Source organism: Psammomys obesus, unplaced genomic scaffold, assembly GCF_907164565.1.
Source record: "Psammomys obesus unplaced genomic scaffold, mPsaObe1.curated_primary_1811, whole genome shotgun sequence".
NCBI lineage: Eukaryota > Metazoa > Chordata > Mammalia > Rodentia > Muridae > Psammomys > Psammomys obesus.
In genome coordinates this window covers 25,575,635-25,596,970 of record NW_026593286.1, presented here as the reverse complement: position 1 = coordinate 25,596,970, position 21,336 = coordinate 25,575,635, and the positions used below count along the sequence as shown (strand labels likewise).

General features: G+C 43.3%; 1 protein-coding gene across 1 annotated transcript in view; it reads left to right on the top strand.

The window, feature by feature from the left end:
• The first annotated feature begins 7,490 nt into the window (after positions 1-7,490).
• The window catches only part of Pth2r (parathyroid hormone 2 receptor), an 80,526-nt gene continuing 66,680 nt past the window's right edge, over positions 7,491-21,336 (top strand). The window contains exon 1 of the mRNA XM_055616793.1: positions 7,491-7,675. Coding sequence (XP_055472768.1) covers positions 7,601-7,675 — 75 coding nt within the window. The 5' untranslated portion in view covers positions 7,491-7,600. The remainder of the gene's footprint in view (positions 7,676-21,336) is intronic.

Sequence of the window (21,336 nt, the reverse complement as noted above, 5' to 3'; positions counted from 1 at the left end):
TCTATGGGGGAAATCGCCCATATTTTTTCCTTCCCTGAGTTTCTTCAGCGAAGATTTGGAATTATCAATTCCAAAATCTGTGGTGCGCATCCATTTTAGCCTCAGTCTTCAATTTTGCAATCTCTTTAGTCTTCAAGCCCTCTTCAACTTGGCACCAGTGCATTTGATTGAGGGGAGCTAAGCAGAGCTTGTGTCTTATAAAATCCACCCCTTTTCCCGCAGTGGCACGTATTTTAACGTAGCTGACATCACTATAATTCTTTTGGCGTCTGTGCTGGCTAGCTTTATATCAGTTTGAAGCAAACTACAGTCATTTGGGAAGAGGGAACCTTAATCGTGAGAATGCCCTTACCAGATTGGCCTTTGGGTAAGCCTGTGGGACATCTCTTGACTGATAATTAAAGTGGAAGGGCCCAGCTCACCGGGGATGCTTTAGTTCCTGCTTGACTTCCTTTAATGATAGACTGGGATATGGGAGTGTAAGTGAAATCAATCTTTTTTTTTTTTTCCCCAAGTTTCTTTTGGTCATGGTGTTTTATCAAAGCAACAGGAAAGCTAACTAAGACAGCATCCAAAACTATCAAGGAGCTTTAAAAGTGTTATTGATTTTTTTTTCTTTTATTTCTCTCATCCTTTGACCTCGTACTGCCAGTTAGGATTCTCTTCCACATCCCTCACCTCGCTCTTTTCCTGTCTTTTCTCAGTTATCATTTTCTTTCTTTCTTTTTTTTTAAGAATTAATTTTAATTTTATTAATTCTAAGTAAATAATGAATAGCAATGTGCTACAAATATTGGTACAAAATTATTCCATCAAGCTACACTGAGAAGCACCATTTCTTTCATTATCATCTCTTCATGCTTTCATTAATTTATTTGTTACATTTGTATTTTTTTTCTTTCTTTCTTTTTTTTTGTATTTTATTTTTTTCTTATCAGTTACATTTTATTAACTCTGTACCCCAGCCGCGTCCCGATCCCTCATTCCCTCCCAGTCCCTCCCTCCCTCCCTCCTCTCCACTGTGCCCCTTGCCAAGTCCACTGATAGGGGGGACCTCCTCCCCATTCATCTGATCCTGTTTTATCAGGTATCTTCAGGACTGGCTGCAAAGCTCTCTTCTGTGGCCTAACAGGACTGCTCCTCCCTTGGGGGGTGAGGAGGCCAAAGAGCCAGTCATTGAGTTCCTGTTAGAAATAGTCCTTGTTCCCCTCACTATGGGAAACCAATTGGTTACTGAGCTACCACAGGCTACATCTGAGCAGAGGTTCTAGGTTACATTCATACATGGTCCTTGGTTGCATGTCAGTCTCAGAAAAGACCCTGTGCCCAGATATATTTGGTCCTTCTGGAGCTCCTATCCTTTCCTCATCAGACTAACTCCCCTTCTTTCTTATGATTCCCTGTACTCTGCCAAAGGTTTGGTCATGAGTCTTTGCTTTGAAAACACTGCTAGTTAGAGTCTTTCCAATGCGCTCAGTAGACTCCTGTCATACGTTCAATGCACATCCCATCTGTCATTCTAAACGAGGATTGATCATCTTACCCCATGTCCATTCTCTTGATTATCTTTTTTAGGTGTACAGATTTCATTATGTTTATTATATCTTATAGGTCTATATAAGTGAGTATATACCGTGTTTGTCTTTCTCCTTCTGGGATATTTCACTCAGGATGATCTTTTCTAGGTCCCACCATTTGCCTGCAAATTTCATGATTTCCTCCTTTTTGATTGCTGAGTAGTATTCCATTGTGTAAAAATACCACAATTTCTGTACCCATTCCTCCGTTGATGGACATCTGGGTTGTTTCCAGGTTCTGGCTATTACAAATAAAGCTGCTATAAACATGGTTGAGCAAATATCCCTTTTGTGTACTTGAGCAAACTTTGGGTATATACCTAGCAGTGGTATAGCTGGGTCTTGAGGAAGCACTATTCCTAATTGTCTTAGAAAGCGCCAGATAGATTTCCAGAGTGGTTGTACCAGTTTACATTCCCACCAGCAGTGGAGGAGGGTTCCCCTTTCTCCACAACCTCTCCAGCATGTGTTGTCCCTTGAGTTTTTCATTTTGGCCATTCTGATGGGTGTAAGGTGATATCTCAGGGTCGTTTTGATTTGCATTTCCCTGATGGCTAATGAGGATGAGCATTTCTTTAAGTGTTTCTCTGCCATTCGATAAAGCAGCAAACCAAGTAATCCAATTTAAAAATGGGGAACAGAGCTAAACAGAGAATTCTCAGTTATCATTTTCATCCTCAGAGCTCACACCTGCCTTTCCTGCTCTGTACCAACTGATGTTCCAGGATCTGCCATGCTCACTAAGTTCTCCATTTGCAAATATTTTTCTCTTCACCTTGAAGGCCTTTTCACTATCCATTGCTTCACACAGCCGCTTTCTACATTCAGTTCTGATATTTCCGCTGGAATTCCTCTCACCCACACGGGAGTAAGAGGATGCCCACTGTTTCCAGGGACCCCTCTTGCAGGCACATTGGAGACAGAGCAGACACATTCCCTTCGTGTTCAGCATAGAGCCGAGTGTGTTGTGCTGTGACTGCAATTCCTTCTTTCGGATCCCTGCTCCCTCTCCACTGGGATCTGTTCTCTAAGAGCAAAGACAGCAGGCTTTCTTCCAAAAGGGAATTCTTTCTTAGCCAGGCAGCGAGGGATTTCCAGCTCTTTCTGCTTCTCACCTTTTTGTTCTGGCCAATGTGGGACTTGTCTCCCTGCTTTTGCACTATGTACAGTCACAGTGAGCTCAACGCTAAACTCACACTCTTCGGAAAATGCTCTCCCTTAGCGCACCATCTGAGAAGCTCTTCAGATCTTCCCCGTTTCCTCTTGGAAACTATCTTTTTATTGCTGTGAAGAGATACCAGGACCAAGGCAACTCTTAGTTGGGACTGGCTTACAGTTACAGAGGCTTAGTCCTTTAGTGCTCTCATAACATCAGATTCACAGCTGAGAGCCATCCTGATCCCCAGGCAGAGGTAGAAACACACCTGACTTGACATGTGCTTTTGAAACCTCAAAGCTCACACTCAGTGACACACTTCCTCCAACAAGGCCACACCTCTTTCTCTTCTTTCTTTCTGTCTTTCTTTTTTTCCCTCCCTCCCTCCCTCCCTCCCTCCCTCCCTCCCTCCCTCCCTCCCTCTCTTCCTTCCTTCCTTCCTTCCTTCCTTCCTTCCTTCCTTTCTTTCTCTTTCTTCTTTTCCCCCAAGCAGTTTCTTCTCTCTCCTCTCCTGCCAGTCCCTTCCTACTACCTCATGTCTCCCCTGTCCCCCACGGATGCCGCCTTCACTTCTCTTCGGAAAAGGGCAGGCCATGGCATATCAAGTTGCAGTCTTCTCCTACTAAGGCTGGACCTGAACAAGGGAACCCAGTAGGAGGAAAGCATCCCCAAAGCAGGCAGCAGACTCAGAGATAGCGCCTGCTCTTACTGTTAGGAGTCCCACAAGAAGAACAAGCTTCACAACTGTTATATATGTGCAGAGGGCCTAGGTCAGACCCATGCAGGCTCCCTGGTTGGTAGTTCAGGCTCTGTGAGCCCCTGTGAGTCCAAGTTAGTTGATTCTGTGGGTTTTCTTGTGGGGTCCTTTGACCCTCTGGCTTCTACAATTTTTTTCTTCCCCTCCTTGCCTCACCTTTCTGCAGGATGCCACAAGCTCCACCTAATGTCCCTCTGTGGCTCTCTGCATCTGTTTCCATCACTTGCTGGATGAAGCCTCTCTGGTGACAGCTGGGCTAGGCTGTCTGTGAGTATAGCAGAATCTGATTCCTAATGATAATTACAAATGATTCCTAGTGATAGGAATATTTTCATTGGATTTATATTTTTATTATTATTATTATTTGCCAGTCAGTCATGTTTGGTTCTGTCAGAGGATGCTGGCCTACCCATCCCCTGGTTCCTGGCCCTCCAGGCAGTGTCATGGGTGGGCAACCTCTCATGGCATGGATGGCATGGGTTTCAGCTGGAGCAGTCATTGGTTGAAGGCCACAGCTATTAATTCTTTCAAACAGTGCCAGTCCCTGGTAACAATCAACTCCATGAGCCTGTGAGGCCACCGCAGAAGCTCCACAATCACCCACCTTCTGTGCCATGCAGCTGTTTTAAGGTATGTTATATTGTTCATGTTGACAATTCATTCTTTATAGAAAACCACATTTCATTGTTTATTCCTATTTACTTCTTGCTGTGATCTTTTGTGTCTACAAAGTACCCAATATAAATTGCTTGGCTCCTTAAGTCTTAAAAATCATAATCAAATTATCTTTTTAAAGGATTTCTGAACATTCTCTTAGAGCATAATAAACAAGTAGATTGTTTAGTGTCCTTTCTTAACGTGTCTTCACATTAAAGGACTGCTACTTTTGTAATCTAGGTTAAATTCTTGTCTCAGTGGTATTGGCTACACTATTGGCAGCATATGCCTACCTGTGCTGAAAGACTCAAAATAAATTACCCAAGGTATGTCATACTGCCTGAAATGTGACTAATTATTCAGTTGAACAAGAATCTCTTTCTAAGGGGTGATTTGTTTCTCTATGGGGGAAATGAAAACTTGAATGAGGAGGCACTTACCACCCCTGTGAAATTCCTGACAAATGTCAAGGGCAGCAGACGGAAGCCAAAATTGTTGTCAGGACTGAGAGGTCTCCCCTTCTTGCTGTGTTCTATCTACAAGTCACTCAGCTTTCTGAGTTGAAGTTTTCCAGTAAAGTGGAACCTTAGCTTACACTTATATTTTAGGGTTGTTTGGGGATCAGTTTATTCTGTTGACATAATATTTTTCAAAATTTATGCTTATAAAAGGAATGTGTAAAACAAGAAAACTAGGAAGTGTGAGATATTATTTTGGTCAACCATTTACTCTCTGGCAATGGTTCATTAAAACATATTTTCTATGTAAACTTCATTTCTTGAGAGACGATTCTTATCATTAAAAGTGTTTTAAGGCAAAAACATGGTGAGAGATGTGCAGGAATGATGGGGTCTTGGAAGCTGAGGCATTTTTCAAGCACTGATAGTCTAAGATCTACAGTGTGTGTGTGTGTATGAATCTATGTCACTGAGAAATTGTTGACAAAGAATGAGTCACCTCTGGGAAAGCCATAAGATGTTGGAAATAAAAAGTGGAATTGATAGGATGAAACAAAGGAACCACATCATTCTCATGGTCTATGTTAGCAGGCAGACAATCCCAGAGGGCCAGAGTTTGGTGGCTGGTAGCATCTCATCATCTGTACTGTCTGACACAGAGCCTCCAAACTTCATGGCAGAAAGCACAGCCACAGGGCTCAAAAGTCTGTCAGGGACTGCTTCATTTGGCATTTGCTGAGGTAGTTCAGTTTGACCTAGAGGATCCATTTATTTCATTTTGAGAAAATTTACATAAAGAGGTGTTTTGCTTACATGTATGGATGCATGTCACATTTGTGCCTGGTGCCCTCAGAGGCTAGAGAGGGGTTCGACAACTCCTGGAATGGAGTTATGGGTGGTTGTGAACCACCACTGAGCCATCTCTCTAAGCCGTAGAGCAGCCATTTCTAACAGGGCTTTTCTGTGGCCAACGGATTGGTGTTAGTGATATGTGGATGGAGATCCACACATCTCCATATTAGGATGGCGCTATGAGAGAGTCGGTTGTCTCTATTCGGCTTCTCTGTGGACTCGTTCCATTTCCTTTTCCCACAGCTGTCAAAGTCCCCTTGTGACAATGAAACATGGAGGTTAAGGTTGGAAGCTGATGGTTTTGAAAGGCTGGGCTAACTTTTACTGTATTTTACAGTGTGAGTAATCAAAGAACTCTAATAGGGAGGAGGCTCAGACCCCCACCTCTCAGTGAGAAGTGTATGTCAAAGGATTTGTAGGACATTTCAAAACTACAGTTGGAGAATGAACTGGACACAACAGGTAGAAGAAAGCTTTAGATACATGAAAAAGAGAAAAATCCTTGGCGCTGATTAAAATGTTAAAAGTTAAGGTGAGAATAAAGTTGTACAAGCCTCTCAGCAGTTACGTCATAATAAAGATGGAGTATTGTCGATACAGACAGTATTCTGTTCACCACAGTTAGTCCTTTGCCCATTCACAGATTGAGTTGTCATAACCACAAGCCACATCATCATCATCAATACTAACTACTTATTATCTCCCTTAGAGGATGCTGCATTTTAAACTCAACTTTCCCAATAAAGTTTTGAGGGTACAACTACTGAACGCCTATTTTCTCCCAGTATCCGTATACTCGCAGCCTAACTCCAGGAAGGGGGCTTTGTGAGGTGTTTCGGTTTGGAGAGGGTCTCACAAACAGGAGCAGTGCTCTGACGAGGGACCCCAGAGAGCTGCCTTCACAGCTCCTCCTGTTGAGAGGCTGTAGTGAAAACTGGCAGTCAGACTCACTCTGTCAGTGCTTTGACCATCAACCCCCCAAATTACTATCAAAGTGAGAGAGAGACACACACACACACAGGGAGAGAGACAGAGAGAGACAGAGTACAGGGAGAGGGTCACCAAGAAGCTAATGGTTTTGGGGTATTGCAATAAGCCTTCGTTTTGAGCATACATTTCTAAGAGCTTCATTAGAAGGATTGAAGACAATCCTCAAAGAGTGACGAAAAACTCCGTGTTTAAACATAGTCATGACGGTACTTCAGTGAGTCTGAAGGAAAGGAACTGCATTTTACAGTGCCGGTCCCTCCTGATCAGAATGTGTCTCAGAGACTACCAAAAGACAAAAACAAAACAAAAAAAACCCCAAAATAACCCAAATGTAAAAAACAAAACAAAAGACAACCAATCAACCAACCAAAATACAAACAAAACAAAAACAAAAAAATCCAAACCAAACCACCACCACCACCAAACAAACAAAAATCAAAATAACACACAGCAAAATGCTCCTCGAAGTAATTGAAACATTTCTTTTGGGACTGCGTCCTTTTTATGGTTAAGATTCTAGGTTCTATTTTTCATTAGCGCGCGTACACACACACACACACACACACACACACCCCACCCATCCATCCCATACCTGACAGCCTCTTCCCTACTCTGGGCATATCATTGTAGTGAGGAGAAAATGAATCAGAGAGCCTCAGAGGGTTGTAGGTTGTTCAGTGGAGAGCTAACCCTACAGGCTTCGGAAACCAGATGTGTGTGGCCAGCGCACATCTGGGCAGGAGGAAAGTTTTGAGCCGCTCCTCCGAGGACTCAGGGCGTGCCCAGAGATGGCTTGGGGACTCAGAACCCAGCGCCGGGAAGCAGACACAGCGAGAAGCAAGCCTGGCTGCAGCCCCGCCTCGGGATCGCGTGGCCTCAGGGCTCTTGGCGCCCGCATCCTCTGTCCCCTCCCCACAGCTGTCTTCGGTGGTGGTGGGCGGGACCACCAGGAGCTAAGGCATTCAGGATCTGGGTTCTCAGACTCTGGGGCGCAGGCAGCCAGACCCGCCCCCCTCCCGGAGCATCCTGGCCAGTGGCTCCTGCTCTCCAGCTGCCCAGCTGTGCCTCGCTCCCCATCACAAGTTTGCCCGGAACTGGCCAAGTAGGCGAGTCTGGGATACGGACGCCGCTGGAGCCTCGGGCAGTTCTGGTTATGGCCGGGCTGGAGGCTTTACCCTACATCTGCGGGTGGCTGATTCTCAACAGCTGTCTCCTAGCCGGAGCGCAGGTAAGAGCCGGGCACTGGCTCCCGCTTCCCCCAGCCCAACATGCAAGCCCGGGCGCGCTGGCCTCCCTCCAGCCCCGAGCTGCACCTCACACACCCGCATCCCCTTTAGGCGGGAGGTCCCAGCTCGGGGCGTCAGACCAGCACCCTGGCTTCAGGGATCAGGAATGCACAGCTGGAGAGGGATAGAACTCCCTTCTTCCACGTAATCGATGGGCTACTCGCTTCAACGACCCTAGTGGTTTTTGTCCGTTGTCAGTTCGCCATCGTGTCTGGGAGCTTAAAACTTCTCAAATTGATGATGGTACGGTGTAAGAGTGTAACCGTCCCTCTCCGATACAGAAGCGCGTATTTAAGCAAAGGGGCTAGACCGCAGAAAGACCGCGTTAGATACAGCGGGGCTCTTATGTTGGGTAGCGGTGGCTGTTGAAATACTGTCGCTTGGAGGATTTTTGGGCGATATTTCATAACGTACCTCTTTAATGTGCAAGGAAAAGTTCACCCTCGCTTATTTTTCAAGTCATAGAATATGTAAGCTTCACAGTTTCATTTCATTTCATTTTGTTTTTTTTTTTCAGATGAACTAGAAAGATGTTTGCTTCTGCAGTTTGAGTCCTTTGGACTTAGAACAGATTCTAAGGTTATATTTCTCCGGTTCGGTAGAGGGCGCACGTTGACCGTCAAATAAAGATTCAGTTGGATTTAAAAAAAAAAAAATCCTTCCCTTTCTCAAAGTTAAAAGCACCCGTGAATGTGTTCCGGAGATATTTAAAACAACGTCTTTGACTTAAATGACCAACTTAAATTTTAATTACCCAGAAGATACAGTTTGAAAAAACTGATCGTCCGTAGTCATAGCCACATAAAATCAGAAGCTATTTCTAGGAAATACATGTCCTGAAAAACACTAATCTTTACTCTAGCATCATCAGGACGTTCATGGAGACTTATTCTGTTACAAAACCCAAATGAGTAGTGTGTCATACAAGAGCATTTAAAAACAGGTTCTCTTAAGTCTGAAAGAAGTACCTAAATTAACAGAAGGAATATGCATGTATGGGGGAAGGCCTTCTAGATTGGATGATGATATTCCAATAGAGTCACAGAACCCCGATGATCCCCCAGGCGCCTCCTACATTTCTGTCTAATAAGGTATTTAGATACTACGTTACTACGTGTGTAAGAGGCAGATCTGCCCTGACCATTTCTTTTACTCAGGGTTCTAGGTTTCTTTCAAGAGAGAGAGAGAGAGATTATCTAGCACAGTAACGAACTAAATCACTGTGAAATCACGAGTAGAATATTTCATTTGCCTTTTGCTTTCAATAAAGCCAGTAGGACCCCCAGCCTTGGGACAACAGCCTCTTTGGCTCACGCACCCGTTTCTTTTGGGGTTGTCTCCTGTAGTGTAGATACTCAGCAGAGGCTCTGTACTCTGCCCCACAGGGGCTAGCGGCAGCCCCTTGGTCCTCACTGTGACAGGAGCCAATAGTTGCAGATATTGCCAGAAATTTCTCCCGGTTGGGAATTATTGTTTAACACTGACTTTCAATCTCTCTCTTTCCCTCTCACCCTGTGTGTTTGTGTGTGTATGAATTCATAAACCTACAGTGTGATGACATAGTATATACTACGTTTTAAATCTTTAATGAAAAACTGTAGTTTTAAACAAGTTGCCTTTACATAGTTATACATTCTTTGACCTTTAGTTTTTCATCTTAAAAATAATTATATTGGACTATTTTTATTTTAAAAATTGGTAATGCTTGACTTATTACTTTAGTTTATGGGCATTGCATACTCTGAAATTTTATTAATTGGGACAATTATATATATATATATAATGGATATATATATATATATATATATATATACACACACACACACACATATATATTGAACCTGTAAGTGCCAAGTGATGAATATATTTCTAGCTATACATATATTTTAAAGTTATAAAATATTGAGAAAACACCAAAGAAGACTCGGTTAAAAAGAATGTACAGATATAGAATAAATGTTTAGTTGTCAATTGACATGGGATCACATCACAAAAGAGTTAACACAGACCGGTGCTCATCAGTTCTTGTAAAGAAGTAGCTTTGCCTTGAGGCCCAATTCAGTACCCATGCGTCCACACCCCTGATGTCATTGCAGAGCCCAGCAGGGCAAGTTTTAAAGCCGGATGGTCAAGTGGTAGGACCACCACATAAATACACTTTGTGTTTTCTCTGCTGCACCAGGGAGCCTCCCTGGAGACAGACTTTGAGACTGAGATAGGCGTATAAGGGGTTTGTTGAGACCAAGAGTTATGCTTGTGAAAGATGAAAGGACAAAGAACAGGAGAGCGTTCAGACATGCGATGCCGGCTGTAGATCAGACTGATGCATACTTTGTGTTCTGGGAAGTGGCTATAGAGATGGCCTGGAACCCCTGCACAGAGGTAGCCTATGGCAGTTCAGTGTCCAAGTGGCCTCCATAGTAATGGGGACAGGGACTGTCTCTGAGATGAACTGATTGGGCTGCTCTTTGATCACCTCCCCCTGAGGAGGGAGCACAGAAGACTATGCAGCCACTCCTGATGAGACCTGATAGACTAGGATCAGAGGGAAGGGGAGGAGGACCTCCCTTATCAGTGGACTGGGAGAGGAACACGGGTGGGGAAGAGGGAGGGTGGGGTTGGGAGGGGAGGACGAAAGGAGGTACAGTGGGGATACAAAGTGAATAAACTGTAATTAATAAAAATAAAAATAATTAAATAAAAAAGATCCTTGTGTCTAGAAAAAAACTCCCAGAAGTCCCTGCCATGGAAGGAAATGTGAAAACCTTGGACAGTACCTGGTGTGAGCAGAGACCAATGCGCAGACTCCACTTTCTCTGAAGAGGGCGCTAGCGGTGCTGTGGGCGTCTAACCCTGTCGGCAGTAAATCCTTGTGTACAGCCCTAGGCTTCTCCCCTTTAATTAATTGTCCCCCTCTGTGCAGTGAGGCAGGGATCCTTGATGTCTACTGACCTGCCCTGAGGATTCCGTCTCCTGGCAAGTCAAAAACCTCTGACTCCACTTACTTAGTCACTAAAGGCCCGATAATGTGCAAAGCAATTCAATCTCCCATTTAATTCCCACAATAACTCCATGAGACAGGCACTGCCATAACTTACAGTTTTGTAGGTGAGCAGAGTGAGTAGGCTAAGAGATGTCAGGGAACATCCAAATGTAGATGGCTGCCATTAAAGCACTACGGTTTACACTTTGGTTTTAGGGCTTCTATTGCCTGCCGGCCCTCATTGTGGGGTCAGGTGTCACAGCCCAGCAAATTTGTGTGCGCACACCCTCTGTCCCGGGAATGCTCATTCCTGAGGTGCAGTCCACAGAATTTCTCACCTTGATCTATAATGAGCACCCGAGGAGCAGCTTATTGGGCACAATCCAAATGTTCATACTGTGTTACCATGCGCAGCAGAAGGCAATGGGTTAAATGCCCTCTCACCAGTAAGACCGGATCACAAAGCAGGATGGGATGCGACAGAGAAGCCACAGGATCACGAGAAAATACCGTTCACGTGTGTTAAAACACATACGGTACAAAGCACTAATGCATGCCGTGTAAACATGTTCGGATAAAAGCGCATGTCTCCCACCAGCATATGGGAGTGGGAAATGAGAATGTGGACAAATCAATGCGTGTGGTCACTGTATGCCATGTACCTCAGCCTCGGGGGGCAGTTTTAAGAAACGGGACTGCACGGAGCCATCCCTGAGAGGTGGAGGGCAGCCCTGGGGTGTGGACAGCAGCTAGGACACTGTTTTTTTTTTTTTTTTTTTTTAAAGCAGAATCAAGCTAAAATGTGGCTGCTGATTATCTTCCCAATGTGCAAATTGCTGCACGCCCTGTTTTGGCCAAGCAGAGGACATTTGGTTTGTTCTTTTTCCTCCCATCCACAGCCAGGACTCTTGTCGTTTGTCTTCTAGTTACAAGGAAGCCTGGTGTGTCCCTAGTGGATTTCCCGGTGGCTGTGCTAAATCTGGGAGGTCTCTTCAGCTTCGCTAGCCCAGAGGCAGAGGAATGGAATCGAACCCAACTCAGTTCCATTGGCATTGGATCAATGTATCAAGCTATTCTTAATTTCTGAGCCCTTTTACAATTCCTTGGGACTAAGTCTATAACATTCCCAGGCAGCACGCTTACATTCTGCTTATTTTCCTGTCTCTGGCCGCAGTTGTGTTGGGCATCAGCTAGAACACAGGCATGCTTTTTCTTCTCCTCTCCACTTTTCTTTTTTTTTTTGTTACCTCTCTGGGTTAGTCTTTCTCTCTTACAGTGGCACGTCGTTTCTCCTTTGTGAGCTTCATTTCCTCCACTGTGAAATGGAGATGATAATATCATTTACGAACAGAATGTGATAGTCTTGAACTTAAAAATGTACAAACAGTAAGGAAATAAAATCTTCTTTTCTCCTGAACTGATTAGCCAAGCGCTTCTGATAGCATGGTGATTGGACTGACCTTCTTGGAAGATGCGATTGGGGGCTGCTGCAGGCTTTTGAATTGTGAATTTGGAGAATTTGTGTGGCCACTCCCTCCATCTGGACACTCTACTTTCATTCCTCATGGCTTTCTTTAGAACCTGATTTCTTTCTGATAGCAACTGGATCCTTTAACTGCATTACTTATGCCTGTTATAGAATGTGTATTGTTAAGAGTATTGATTAATATGTTAGTCAGGGTTTTCTAGAGGAACAGAACCAATGGGATGAATGCAAATATTTAATAAAGAGTTGTGGGTTGTTTTTTGTTTTTGTTGTTGTTTTGTTTTTTGAGACAGGGTTTCTCTGTGTAGCCCTGGCTGCCCTGGAACTCACTCTGTAGACCAGGTTGGCCTGGAATTCACAGAGCTCCACCTGCCTCTGACTCTTGAATGCTGGGAATAAAGACATGCACCACCACCCGGCTCTTATGGAAGAGTTTTTAAAAGTCAGCGTATGCTAACATAGCAGCAATAGCTGAATCACACCTTGAGAGGCCGAGAAGCTGGTTCTTACTTTAGTCCATGATGCCAGGTGCCTCATTAATCCCAGTCTGGCGTTGAAAACCTGAAAGGTTCACAGCAAGCCCTTGATCCTTACTTTACAATGGAAAAATCATCATCGACATAGGTATCACCGACATCAGGGTAAGCCAACTGAGCTGTCAGAGGGAAGGCTAAGCAAGGCGCCAAAGGCCAGCGAATAACCCTCCTTTGGCTGTACCCTTTGTATCTGGACTGCTATCTGAAGGTGCCACCCACAACTAGAGTCTCCCCACATCGGTTAAGGCAATTGGGACAGTTCTCCATTCAAGGTTCTCTACCAAGGTGATTCCAATTTGTGGCAGGTTTCTACTAAAACCAACCATAACTATCGATTTCCCTCTTTCATCCCGGAGACAAATCTGAGCCATAAGGTTGGTTTAACCATCTTTTTTTTTTTTTTTTTTTTTTTTTTTTTTTTTTTTGCATAAAAGACACATGGTAGAGTGAGAATGCACTGAAAATTACAAAACTGAGTCCCACCATCTCTAGGTTCATAGTCTCATTTACAGATTGTTAGACTCGCTAATGGTTTTCTTCATGTTACCTGGTTGAGTGTGCAACTGGCCTAATTTTGCCTCAGAAACAATATATCCATTCTTTGTGTAGATTCTAGAAAACTGAGAGTACCTCCCGTAACCAACACACAAATGAAAACTCATGACAGTCCAGCTCAGCAGGTGCCCTGATGGCTTCTCATGCCCCAGGCTGTGAGAATCCCTGGGGACAAGCTGAACTCTGGACCCTGTTTCCCAAAAGATAATCTCTAATGTTTTGTAGAAATGACTCTAAATTTGAGTCAGTGCTTAAACTTAGAGAGATGGCAGTTCAGCAGGAGGGGAAATGAACTTAACCCGTGTCTTACTCTCAGGTTGCTACGTCTTATGTATTGTCACTCTGCCTGGGTACAAGAGTCTGGGTCCCAGATTATACTTATACCTCATAATATTGTCAGCTGTAACATTTTACCCTGGATCTGACTTTGCTGACAACACATAGATTTTTTTTTCCTCTTTCAGAAGCCTTTGCTCATTCCTGGAACTGTTGACTAAATTGCCCAGACATCTAATCTATTCTAAGAATAATTTCTCTTTGGCTTCTTCCCTTTCACTCACAGAGGCTGATAGACATATCTTTATATTAGAACATGGGGAAACTAAAGCTTAACTCCTGGGTTCATCGCTTAAAAAAATGTATGTACTTATACTTTGTGTGCTTCTGTGTGTGTGCCAGTGTGTATCTGTGCGTGTGTCGGTGTTGAGTGTATAGAGGCATGCCCGTGGTGACAGGGACTTCCCTTCCTCCTCACCATATAATCTAGACATTTTTTGTGCTCTGGCTTTTTATCTCTCCCTCTCTCTCCACCTCTTCCTGTTTGCCATGTTTTAATTAAACAAAAAGGGAGGAATATTGTAATATTAGTTCACAAGCTGATACCAATAGCCTGCTAGTGTGCCTAGCAACCTGATGTCATCACTTGCTGCCACCAGGGGCAAGCTAGATGCACTCCAGCTCCAGCTCTGAAGGACCAGCCTGCGGCCTGCCCCTGTTTCCTTTCTCTCTTGACTTTCTTTCCCAGGGAGTGCCACCCTCTTCTCTCTTCAACCCTCCCCCACTGTCTCTCTTTGTCTCTGACAAACCTCTTTGTATTAGACCTGTTGCACGATGTATGATTTATATAGTATTACATTCTGTAGATTTCAGAGAGGATGGCAGCTGTCCTTTTCTAGGACTCCACGCATTTTCATTTGAAGCAGGGTTTCTCCTTAGGTCTAGTAGGCCTTTCATTTTCTCTTCTGGGTTAAAAGCCAACCCAGAGTGGTTACAGGTGTGACTGTGGTGCTGGTATCCAATCTCCAGCCATAACAATTTCCCGGCAAGCACTTTGAGTGACCTCTCCAGCCTTACTTGGTTCACCTTTCTGAAAACTCTTCAGTTTGCAAGGTCTCATGTTAAATTTTCTTTGTGTTCTTAATCAACACATTCAGTTGTTACTACGGTGGGTATACAGTTTCCATTGCTGTATACAACTTCGTAGTTCTGTGACCATATCAGTAACAGTGATTTTATTTCCTTGCTTCTGCTCATTGCTGATGGATATCAGCCACGTTAGGTTTTCTCCTCGCTACTTTCCCCACAGCTGTGCTCTGTGGCAGATGTGTTGCTTCAGGGTGGCACTAGTTACAAATGCCTTGGCCGTCGGCCACTGATGCCATTCTGTGCCCATCCATAATTTTGCCCACACTCTGATTTTCTGTAATCTCAAATTCTGGCTGCTAATGGCCTAAAGGAAATGATCTTCTTGACAATTTATCACGTCTCAAATTAGGTCAACACTGTTGGGATGGCAGTGACTGCTGTCTGGTTGTCGTTTCCAAGCGGAATGAACTCCATGGCAGAAGAACGTATCAACGATCACCCCGCTTAGCAGAGGGAGCACTGTGGAGTTGTCCTGGGAGTCCACGACTTCCCGCAGAGGAACTGGGTTTCAACGAGCATGTGGCTTCATTTGTTCCCAGAGCAACAGGAGAAGAGTTTCAGCTCTGACATATAAGGGACTCAGCTTTATTTGGGTTACCCATACAGTGTTAGCTTTGAAAACAATTTGTTTAAATCTGAGTCTAAGATGGAAATGGTTTACATCCCAGTTACTTTTTATCTATGTTCATATTAAGCTAATAATACTTTTCAGTTATATGATATATAAGATTTTATATATTGCATCTCATTTGACATCGCAGAATGCCTTTTTCATTTCCTACGATCATTTTCCTGTTGTATACACTCATCCTCTTTTCTTCTCGCTGCTCTTCCACTGTTTCCAATCATGCGTGTCTTCCTCTCTCCAGAGCCTATTTGATACAACTACAAAAACACGAAACATTTTGTTCTTGCTTGTTAAACTAATTACTACTCACCCCCCCCAGAGAGAGAGAGTTGGAGAGAGGGAGAGAGAAGAAGGAAGGAGGGAGGGAGAGAGAGAGCAAAAGAGAGAGAGAGAGGATGTGTATAGAAGGTTGATAATTTGACATTGTTGGATTATATTCCAAATGAGCTGAGGGACATTATTTTGAATCTGGAGCTGCCTTGGGCATGCTCCCCCGTGATGCCATCATAACTGTTGCAGCTGCAGAGAAGTAAGTGCTATAGAAACTTTTAGAACTAAGCCTTCAAATATCGCTGATGTCCAGGAAGAAAAATTGGGCTTTTAAGAGTGAGGGTGTCTAAGAAACCAGCTCTTGGGAACTGTGAAGTAAATTAGGTCAGCATGGAATTCAGCAGTATAAGAGCCACACTTAAACAGCAGCACTATGGTTGATAAACAAATTTTGAAAATGGTTCAGAAGGAGAATATAAAATATTGATGAATTTGATCATGTATCATTTTCACATTTCTGAAGCTTTCTAGCACTGAAAAAAAATTACTTACCCATTTTGTCTAATTAGCCATGTTGAATAATTTCACAATTGAAACCAAATGAGCATTCGCCCTACAGATCATGTTCTTGACAAAAATGACGACAGTCACAGTTAAGAACAATTTCATAGTACATCTTATGTAGTTGTATGTCCTGGAGCACTTTGCCTAACTATTCCTTAGGCAATAGCCATTGTATTATTTATTTTTTATATATTTTGCATCTTTCATCAGCCAGTGAAGGCAGTGCATATTTTCTTACAATTCCCATTATAATGGTAATTTTTGAGTTGATACAATTTCAGTTCTCAAACTTTATTTAAAAAAATTTATTCACTTAAACATCAATTTGCAAAGTGTAGTTGGACATCCAAAGACGACCTACCACATACTCCTGCACAGGGTGAGAGCTAGGAAGGCATTTCACCTTTTTAATGTTTGAATAAAGATTGAAAGAAAGACCGAGCTTAATGCCAACCTCGAAGCACATGGATTCCAGGTGCTGTTGTATGGTGCTTTATGAACGGCTTCTCACTTCTGTTGTTTTCCACCTTCAAACACTCCTCAAGAGTAGGAATATAATTAGAAGTAAGAGGATGTGGAAAACCTAAGAAAACATCGTGCATTGTATTGTGTGTTTTGCTGAGATGCTGGAACATAAGACATTAAGAGCCTCAAAATCGGGGCACACACCTTTGATGCCAGCACTCATGAGGCAAGGGAAGTCAGATTTCTGAGTTTGAGGCCAGCCTGGTCTACCGAATGAGTTTCAGGTCAGCCAAGGCCATACAGAAAAACTCTGTCTTGAAAAACCAAAACCAAAACCAATCCAAACAAAAATAACAACAACAAGAAGAAGACATTAAGTTAAAATATATGAAAACCTGTATGAAGAACCTGTATGAAGAATATGTGTGCATAAGTACGAACATGAAACTACTAATAATATATCAATATTAATTTTCACTTATAACAAACACATTCTGTTAACATAACTAAAGGGAGACTGAGCATGGAGATAGATGAGAACCCCACATCATCTTCTGTACTTCACAAGTTTTTTTTTTTTTTTCCTGACAATCTAAGTCTCAAGAAATTTAAAAAAAATATAGAGAAGGACAGGGCCTCGGGGATATCTCCGGGGGCAAAGTGCCTGATGCGCAAGCATGAGGGCCTGAGCACAGGTCCAGAGTATCCACAGAGAAGACATCATGGTAGCACGCTTGTGACTGTAGTGTTGGGGGAATAGATAAGCCAGTCTAACAACCCCCACACAGCAATCGCACACGCACACGCACATACACACACCACACTCACAACACATCAAACTCACACCACACACACACACACACACACACACACACACACACACACACACACACACACCTGTCTCCTGCAGTTTCCACCACCTCCCAATAGTAACCCTAGGACCAAGCTTTTAACACACTTCAACAACATAAGCATTTGGGAGACACTCTGAATCTAAACCATAACATCTTTTTTTTTCTTGGACTGTGTAAAACAGTTCTGTCTGGCAGTGTTAGGGCTCTTTGGTGAGATGGAATCAACTGAATCTGCGTAAAAGATTTGTTAGGAGGGAGAGACTGGACATCGTGGAGTAAGCACTAGGATTCGTTACATGCAAGCCAGAGACCCAGCAGAGCTGGGGGGGGATAATTCAGCCAAAGCCTATGTAGACCTGAAAACCAGGAGCACTCATGATGTCTATGTCTGGGGATGAAGAAATGAGTTGTCCTAACTTAACAGCAAGGTGGGGGAAATACGAATTCCCTTTTTCTCTGACGTTTATTCTTTAGCAGGTTGTATGAGGCTCACCCACCCTGGGGAGGACAGTCTAATGAGTCTGCCAATTTCAATAGACTTGAGCACATCTTCACAGAGAAAACAGAAACAGTTTTTAATTTGTACACTCCATGACTCACTTAACTTGACAGATGCAATTAATTTTCATAGTAGTCAGCAAGCAAATTCATAATTTAAAAACATTTACTCACTTTATATCCTGATCATCTCCTCCAGATCCCACTCTCCCTTTCTCTTCCCCAACATCTCTGTGCCCTAGTCCTCAGAAAGGGGGAGCCCTCCTTCCCCACCATCTGACATTAGCCTTTCAAGTCTCATTAGAACTCCTGGCATCCTCTTTCTCTATGGTCTGGCAAGGCCATCTTGTCAGGGGGATGTGATCAAAGAGCAGGCAACAGAGTTCATATCAGAGACAGCTCTTGGTCCCCTTACTAGGTAACCCACATGGAGACTGAGCTGCCTATTGGCTATATCTGAGCAGGGGCCTACATCTTCTCCATGCATGGTGCTTGATTGGTGCATCAGTCTCTGCAGGACTCTCTGGGCCCAGATTTGTTGGCTCTATTCATCATATTTTTAATCATTTCCAATATTAGTCAAATTTGGTATGTGAGTATTACAACTTTCTAAGGTTGTTTAATCCTCACAAGAACATGAACTTTGTGGGGCAGATGTTTTTGCAAAATTATAGAATACTCATATTTCAAGTATTTTTATAATCTTGCTTTTAAAATAATAAGCTTATCTCAAGGTCATTTTGATTTGCATTTCCCTGATGACTAAGGACATTGAACGTTTCTTTAAGTGTTTCTCTGTCATTCGATATTCTTCTATTGAGAATTCTCTTTTTAGCTCTGTACCCCATATTTTTTAAAATTTTTTATTAATTACACTTTACTCATTTTGTATCCCCCCATAACCCCATATTTTAATTGGATTACTTGATTTGTTGCTGTTTAACTTTTTGAGTTCTTTATATATTCTGGATATTAGCCCTCTGTCAGATACAGGGTTGGTGAAGATCCTTTCCCAGTCAGTAGGTTGTGATTTTCTTCTGATGACAGTGTCCTTTGCTTTACAGAAGCTTTTCAGTTTCATGAGGTCCCATTTATTGATTGTTGATCTTAGAGCCTGTGTTGTTGGTGTTCTGTTCAGGAAGTTGTCTCCTGTGCCGATGAAAGAAGGGGGAGATGAAAGACCTGGAGGGAGCAACAGAGCCAAAATATCAGTGCCCAGGGGGTCTTTTTGGAGACTGATACTCCAACCCAAGACCATGCATGGAGATAACCTAGAACCCCTGCACAGATGTAGCCCATGGCAGCTCAGTCTCCAAGTGGGTTTCCTAGTAAGGGGAACAGGGGCTGTCTCTGACATGAACTCTGTGGCTGGCTCTTTGATCACCTCCCCTTGAAGGGGGAAAAAACCTTACCAGGACACAGAGGAAGACAATGCAGCCAGTCCTGATGAGGCCTGATAAGCTAGGGTCAGCTGGAAGTAGAGGAGGACATCCCCTATCAGTGCACTGGGAGTAGGGGCATAGGAGGAGAAGAGAGAGGGAGGGAGTGATGGAGGGGGCTCCAGCTGGGATACAAAGTGAATAAATTGTAATAAATTAAAAAATAATAATCTTGTGGCAAATTTACTGCTGTGAAGCAATATTTAAAACGTACAATAGTAAGCTGGACACTATAATCACAGCACTCAGGGAGGCAGACACAGGAGCATCTCTGTGAGTTTGAGGCCAGCCTGGTCTACAAAGCAAGTCCAGAACAGTTGAGACTACACAGAGAAACCCTGTCTTGAAAAAACCAAAAACCAAAATAAAAACAACAAAAATAAACAAACAAAACCAATCAATCAAAACAATACAGTAGACATATAATGACTGTACAGTTTATAGGTTATTGTATGATATATTTTTTCTTTTTTTAATTTTTTATTAATTACACTTTATTCATTTTGTATCCCCCCATAAGCCCCTCCTTCCTCCCCTCCCCATCCCACCCTCCCTCCCCTTTCTGCCTGCATGCCCCTCCCCAAGTCCACTGATAGGGGAGGTTCTCCTCTCCTTTCTGATCTTAGTCTATCAGTTCTCATCAAAAGTGGCTGCATTGTCCTCTACTGTGGCCTGGTAAGGCTGCTCCCCCCTCAGGGGGAGGTGATCAATGAGCAGCCCAATCAGATTATGTCAGAGGCAGTCCCTCTTCCCATTACTATGTAACCCACTTGGACACTGAACTGCCATGGGCTACACCTGTGCAGGGGTTCTAGGTTATCTCCACGGATAGTCCTTGGTTGGAGTATGAGTCTCTGGGAAGTTCCCTGTGTTCAAATTATCTTGTTCTGTTGCTCTCCTTGTGGAGTTCCCATTCCCTCCAGCTCTTACTACTTCCCACTTCTTACATAAAATTCCATTCACTCTGCCCATCAGTTGGCCATCAGGCTCAGCATCTGCTTTGACAGTCTATACTGCAGAGGCTTTCAGAGGATTTTTTGAGATATATTTTTTTGACCCAGACTGGATAAAAACTTCCTATGAAGTCAGGATGACTTTGAACTTCTGATCATCCTATCTCAGTCTCTCAAGTTCTGGGATTGTAAATGTGCACCACCACTCCTGGCTGATGGGGTACTGGTATTCAACCTAGGACTCTGTGAATGCTAGGAACATTCTCTACCAACTGAACTACATTCCTAACGCAAGTGTGACGTTTTCATGCATGTGTTCAATATATATTTAATGAAATCCGAGTAAGTACTGTACCATCACTTCTGATATTTGGGTGAGAACATTTAAAAATCTCTCTTCTTGCTATTCTGTTTGGAAGAAACTTTTTTTTAAAAAAAGAACATACCCTTTTGTGGTCATAAAACTTCCATGCATTTGTTAAAAGTACTAAAAATAATCTAATATATAATTTATCCACCTTCCCCAAATGATAACAACAAAATCAGACTGAGATATCACAACCAAGATACGTTCAAGACACAGAAGATAGCCCTCATAAAATAGTGTACAGTTGCCCCCCCGCCTTAATTTTGAAATGTTACCATGTCCTATCTGTGCAGCTCATATACTCTTGGATGTATGTGGATCATGGCCAGCCTACCAGGGGCCGCACCACTATGGAAAACTGGTTCTCCCTTTCCCACCATTTATCGATTGCTCATATCCCATCAGATAGGGGTGGGGACTTGGACCCACCCCTGCTCGTCTCCGGGACTATGTCTGGCTCGAGCTTGTAGAGGTCTTGTGCATGCAGTCACAACTGCCATTAGCTAATATGTGCAATGCACTGCTTCATCTGGAAAGCTGTTTCCTTGTAGTCGTCCACTGCCTCTGGTCCTTACAGTCT